The 6,359-nt window shown below is 45.5% G+C and overlaps 1 protein-coding gene across 1 annotated transcript in view; it reads left to right on the plus strand.

Annotated features, from left to right (window-relative positions):
* AQP11 (aquaporin 11) overlaps positions 1-5,874 on the plus strand; it is a 16,198-nt gene extending 10,324 nt beyond the window's left edge. Inside the window, exon 3 of the mRNA XM_010285345.1 lies at positions 5,736-5,874. Coding sequence (XP_010283647.1) covers positions 5,736-5,788 — 53 coding nt within the window. The 3' untranslated portion in view covers positions 5,789-5,874. The remainder of the gene's footprint in view (positions 1-5,735) is intronic.
* The last annotated feature ends 485 nt before the right edge of the window (positions 5,875-6,359 follow it).

Consider the following 6,359-nt stretch of genomic DNA (forward strand, 5'->3'; position numbering starts at 1 on the left):
CTCCGGGCTGCGCCCCCCCAGCCCCCCCAGCCTGTCCTCCCAGCAGAGCTGTTCCAGCCCTCGGAGCATTGCTGGGGCCTCCTCTGGCCCCACTCCAACAGGTCCATGTCTCTCCTGTGCTGAGGGCTCCAGAGCTGGATGCAGCACTGCAGGGGGTTCTTCCCAGAGTGGAGCAGAGGGGCAGAATCCCCTCCCTCGCCCTGCTGGCCACGCTGCTTTGGGTGCAGCTCAGGACACGGTTGGCCTTCTGGGCTTCAGGTACACATTGCCGGCTCACATCCAGCTTCTCATCCCAGAGTACCCCCAAGTCCTTCTCGGCAGGGCTGCTCTCCATCCCTTCATTCCCCAGCCTGTACTGATACCAGGGGTTGCCCCGACCCAGGTGCAGGACCCTGCCCTTGGCCTTGTTGAACCTCATGATGTTCACGGGGGCCCATGCCTTGAGCTTGTCCAGGTCCCTCTGGATGAAGTCCCATCCCTCCGGTGTGTCAACCGCACTACTCAGCTTGGTGTTGTCTGCAAACTTGCTAAAGGTGCACTCGGTCCTACTGTCTATGTCATTGATGAAGATATTAAAGAGTATTGGTCCCAGTACAGACCCCTGAGGGACACTGCTCATCACTGATCTCCATCTGGACATTCAGCCGTTGACCACTACCCTCTGGGTGTGACCATCCAACCAATTCTCACCCACATAAAAGGCCACCCATCAAATCCATCTCTCTCCAGTGATGAGAGAAGGCTGTTGTGGGGGACCGTGTCAAAGGCCTTACGGAAGTCCAGACAGACAGCATCAGTAGCTCTTCCCTTTTCCAGTGATGTGGTCACTCCATCCCAGAAGGCCACTAGTACCCATGAGGATAAGGAGGCTGAGACCGTTCTTTATATAACAGATACCCTGATCTAGGTGTAAGAAAGACAGTTCTTAACTGTCAACTTTTTAAAAAAATTTTCTTAGGACGCTTAAAACAAGAGGAAGATTGATTATCACCTTCTCAAGAGGAGGAGGAAGTGGAATTTTTCTTTTGGGATAAACGAATCTACTGGTGGCTTATGGTCTTCCATGAATATAATCTTGGAACTGTAGTTAAGAAGTCTTTTTTCAAAATGGCTTCACTGAAGTTTTGGTGATGGTGATTCTCCAGTAGCATTAAAACAGCTAATTCCTGGAGTAAACATAGATGTCAGCAAGCGTCTATGACTTGGCATGGGCAGGCCTAAATTCTGCACTGTGAATACAGAAGCAGAGATACAGAGAAACAGATAGCTTCTGTTTTACTGCCAGAGGAATTCATGTTAGTTGTCCAGGCATGATTATACCATTAGTAATGATGGGGACTGAGCTAATGCTTCTCTTTCAGTACCAGGCAGATGGCAGCCATGAATGGAAGAGTTGGTGACAAGATATTGGACATGAGGGCAATAAAATGGGATGCTGTTTCCTGGACAGCTGCCAGCTTAGCATCCTGCTAGGTTTCTAATACTATAAAAGCAGAACCAATCACCATTTCTTAGATCAGTTTTACCAGAAAGACTAATACTATTCCGTAGAAGAAAATGTTTTTTCACCATCAGGATAGAAAATAAAGACAACAAAAGACACTTAGCAGTAGACATAAATGGAGGAGGTAAGCAAGGGTGAAGGCTACAGGTGAAACTTTCACCTTCCCATTCAGAGGAGAGGGTGTTCATAGGTTTCCATCAAGTTCAGTACACTTAAGCATGGAACTTTAGCAAAGAAACAAGAATTGCAAGTCCATGTGCAGTGAAGTGATCAGCACCTTGGGGACTTGGTAGCAAAGGAGGGTTTCAACAAACAACTCGCAGAAGTCTCCTACTCCCACACCCTGCTCCTCCTATGGGTTTTCAGCTATGCAGACATCATCTGACAGAGCAAAACTCTTATGCAGTGAGAGAATGCAATCCAAGAAGTTCCTAGAAAATTGTCACTAATCAAGTTTAATTCAAATACTGAAGGGCTGGTGAGTGGTAATCCTGTACTTGACCTGCTTACAAACAGGGAAGAACTGGTGGTGAATGTGGCCACTCGGGTTGTAGTCCTCACGAGAGTTCAGGGTCCAGAGGAAGACTGAGAATGTAAATAGAGCTGTTTGGACTTTGGACTACAGGAGAACAAAATTCTGCTTATTTAGGCAATTGCTAGGTCAGTAGTAATTCCCTTGGAAGCTGCCACTTACGGCAGAAGTATCCCACGGAACGGTGATTTTTCCAAAAAAGCTTACTGAGAGCTCAGTAACATTCCAGCATACAGGAACAATCTGTTGTGTAGTTAGCCTGGGAATTTTGACAGAAAGCCTTACCCTGCTGGCTAGACAAGGAGCTTCCCTGTGAACAAAGGAGAGCATGTAAGAAGTAGAAACAGAGATAGGCCACAAAGGAGGAGTATAGAAGCTTTGTACAGGCACTTGGGAACAAAATCAGGAAAGTCAAAACTCAGCTGGAACTAAGACTAGGGACATACAGTGTTACAATAATCACCAAAAGAATGGAGAGAAAATGCAGGTCCACTGGCAGATGGGGGAGACAACCTAGTGATGGAAGAGATGGCAAAGTCTGAGGTACGCCATATCTTGTCTTCTTTTTTTTCCCTCTCAGTCTTTCCGAGCAAAATTTGCTCCCAAACCTCTGTATAAAACAGTAAGGTTTTGGAAAGGAGGCAATAAGTAGAGAGGGAACAGTGGGGTAGGAACAACATAGAGAAGCTTGATGAATGCAAAACCATTTGCTCTACTGCCATTCACTTAAAAATGGAGGTAGAATTGGCAGATGTTATTGTTGTCCATCATTTATGAGAAGTTACAGCAGTTGGAGGAGCTTCCCGACAATAGGAAATGTGCTAATATTATGCCTGCTTGTAAGGAGGAGGAGGATGAGAAACGAAGGTTTCTGGTTGGTCTCACCTCAGTCACTGGGAAGGTGGTGGAGTATCTAGTCCTGGAATCCATTTCCAAATCCATGTAAAAAACACAAAGGTAATCACGGAACAGTTAGCAAAGGCGATCCATGCTCAGCCAGCTTGATTGCCTTCCATGATGAAATTAATGTGTATGGGAAAGAGCAGGGAACGCTGTATATACCTTCACTTTCAGTAAGGTTTTTGACACCATAGAATCATAGAATGGTTTGGGTCGGAAGGGACCTTTCAAGGCAATCTAGTCCAACCACCCTGCAGTGAACAGGGACATTGTCAACTTGATGAGGTTGCTTAGAGCCCTGTCCAACCTGACCTGGAATGTTTCCAGGGATGGGGCATCTACCACCTCTCTGGGCCACCCGGGCCAGGGTTTCACCACCCTCATTATCAAAAATTTCTTCTTTAGATCTAGTCTGAATCTGCCCTCTTTTTGTTTAAAACCGTTACCCCTTGTCCTGTCACAACAGGCCCTGCTAAAAAGTCTGTCCCCATCTTTCCTATAAGCCCCCTTTAGGTCCTGGCAGCTGCAGGAAGGTCTCCCCGGAGCCTTCTCTGCTCCAGGCTGAACAACCCCAACTCTCCCAGCCTGTCCTCACAGCAGAGCTGTTCCAGCCCTCGGAGCATTTTGGTGGCCTCGGCCTCGTCTGGCCCCACTCCAACAGGTCCATGTCTCTCCTGTGCTGAGGGGTCCAGAGCTGGACGCAGCACTGCAGGGGGGTCTCCCCTGAGCGGGGCAGAGGGGCAGAACCCCCTCCCTCGCCCTGCTGGCCATGCTGCTTTGGGGGCAGCCCAGAACACGGTTGGTCTTCTGGGCTGCGAGCGCACATTGCCAGCTCCTGTCCAGCTTTTCACCCACCAGGACCCTCAAGTCCTTCTCGGCAGGGCTGCTCTCCATCCCTCCATCCCCCAGCCTGTGCTGATACCAGGGGTTGCCCCGACCCAGGTGCAGGACCCTGCCCTTGGCCTTGTTGAACCTCATGATGTTCACAGGGGCCCATGCCTTGAGCTCGTCCAGGTCCCTCTGGATGGCATCCCGTCCCTCAGGTGTGTCAGCTGCACCACTCAGCTTGGTGTCATCTGCAAACTCGCTGAGGGTACCACATACACTAGGCCACTAGTACCCATGAGGACAAGGAGGCTGAGACCATTCTTTATATAACAGATACCCTGATCTAGCCGTAAGCCAGTTCTTAACCGTCAACTTTAAAACAATTTTCTTAGAAAGGACACTTAGAATAAGAGGAAGATTGATTATCACCTTCACAAGAGGAGGAATTAGAATTTTTCTTTTGGGATAAACAAATCTACTGGTGGTTTATGGTCCTACTATCTCCCATGGCATTCTTGGTTCAACGTCAAAGAAGTAGGGACCGCACAAAAAGACTGTTAGATGGAATAAAAATTGGCAAAAAATTGAAAAGGTAAGAATCAATGGTTTGACAGCTGCTCAATAGCCAGTAACATACAGAGTATCCTGGTGTCTGTATTGGAGTCAATATTCCTCAGTATGTTCAACAGCAACCTGAATGGGAGCTTGTTCTCTCTGCAAGTAAGACAGATCACATGATCTGGGCAACTGGAGCCAGCAAGACTGGGGACATTATTGTCTCCCTCTACTCAGGGCTTGTGACGTGGCACCTGGGACATGCCTGGTCTGGAGTGCCACAGCTCAAGAGGAGTGTGGAGAAAACAGAGGATCCAGTGGAGGACTACCAAGATGGTGAAGGGCCTGGAGTACCTGATATGTGAGGAGAGGTTGAGGGAACTGGATTTGTTTAGGTTGGCAAGATGAGGTAAAAAGGTAATTTAAGAGCAGTCAGTGGTTATTTGAAGACTACTTACAAGGATGATGGAGATTAACTGGTCTCATTGACAGAGGCCACAAGCTGTGGAGTGGGAGGTTCAGATTCGACCCCAGGAAAAACTTTCAGGAGAAGGGAGCAGCAACACTGAAACAAGTTACCTGGCGAAGTGCTACCATCTCCATCCATGGAGGCTTTTCAGGACACTGACTGGTCTAGCAAAGGCAATAGACCTGCTCCAAGTGGAAGACTAGAGACCCCTTCCAATAAGCATTTTTGTGATCTAGGAAGCTTCATAAAATACAAGCTATGGGTGAGGAATGCTCTCAACCAGAATCCCTTTCTGAAACAGAATATATTAATTTTTTCCAGGAGAAAAAAAAAAAGGACTTAATACACTATATTTAGGTGCCCTTCTCATGAAAAAACCTACAATCTCTAACTACCATTTTTCTGCTTCAGAATAAACCCTAAACTAGAATGTTTTAAAAAAATAAAAAAAACAAACCAAAACCAAAAAAAACAAAAACATGATCCTATACCCATTTGCAGCACCTAAAACCAACATGGTTATCAAAACAGACACTGCTAGCAAACTCAGCCTTACGCTGTGGGCTGAGGAATGGAGGCTTAGTGGCTGCTTCAGTCATTTATACGCCCAAGGTACAAAGAAAGGAGGCGTGATACAGCAACAGGACGGCTTGGCTGATACAGATCAGAATTAAAACATTAAATATCCAAAAGAAAAAACAAGGTTGTCAACTCATAAGGATCACTTGCATGGTGTGTTAAAGCTTTCTTTTTGAAAAATACTGTGTTTGCAAGAAGTATGGACTGCCTCTAGCCCTTTTGACAGAAAATTACATTTTTCTGCAATCCCTGCTGTATTGCATATTAGACATTCAGATACTTGAACATAATGTTTATTTTCAATACCAGTACGATGTCCTTCTCAAAGACATTTAAATAAAGGTCCTTTCTGTAATTTCTCTGTTTAGGTACAATACTTGTGGCTTTTATATGGGATGAAATCCTTCCTCGGATATCCTGAGACATCAAATTCTGAAATCTAGCAGTACTACACTGAAAAATACTTTCAACATCTGCAGGCATGAAGCTTTAGGAAAACCGTTGACATCAACTTCCATACCACCTTTCAGTTGTATTTTCAGATTTCATGTTTGAAATATTTGACTTGCAACTTTGTATTCAAGTAATATTTTGTAATAGCCTATCAGGATTTTGAGAGTATCTATCTGCCAACATTTTCAGTTAAGCCATATGAATGTGAAGGACTGTTAAAACATTGAAACTTTGTCACTTTAGCCATAAGTGCCATTTGCTGACCTTTATTACAACAACTTGTGAAACTGATTTTAGAGAAATACCCAGTCCTTTCAAGGTTTGATTTTATTGGATTTCTTCCCGTAGAAGGCACCTGCAAAAAAGGAGCTGAAGATTTCATTCCTATAGTGACCTCATCATATTCCTACTTGCAGTATATGTACCCTCTGAGGGGAAGAAAGGCTACACTACTCCCTAGAAGAGTCTCCACAGCTCTATTCTAGACATATCCTACACCAAAAGTAAAAATCCGTAGGACCAGCATTGTTTTAATAATA

The sequence above is a fragment of the Phaethon lepturus genome, unplaced genomic scaffold (assembly GCF_000687285.1).
Source record: "Phaethon lepturus isolate BGI_N335 unplaced genomic scaffold, ASM68728v1 scaffold7394, whole genome shotgun sequence".
Classification (NCBI taxonomy): domain Eukaryota; kingdom Metazoa; phylum Chordata; class Aves; order Phaethontiformes; family Phaethontidae; genus Phaethon; species Phaethon lepturus.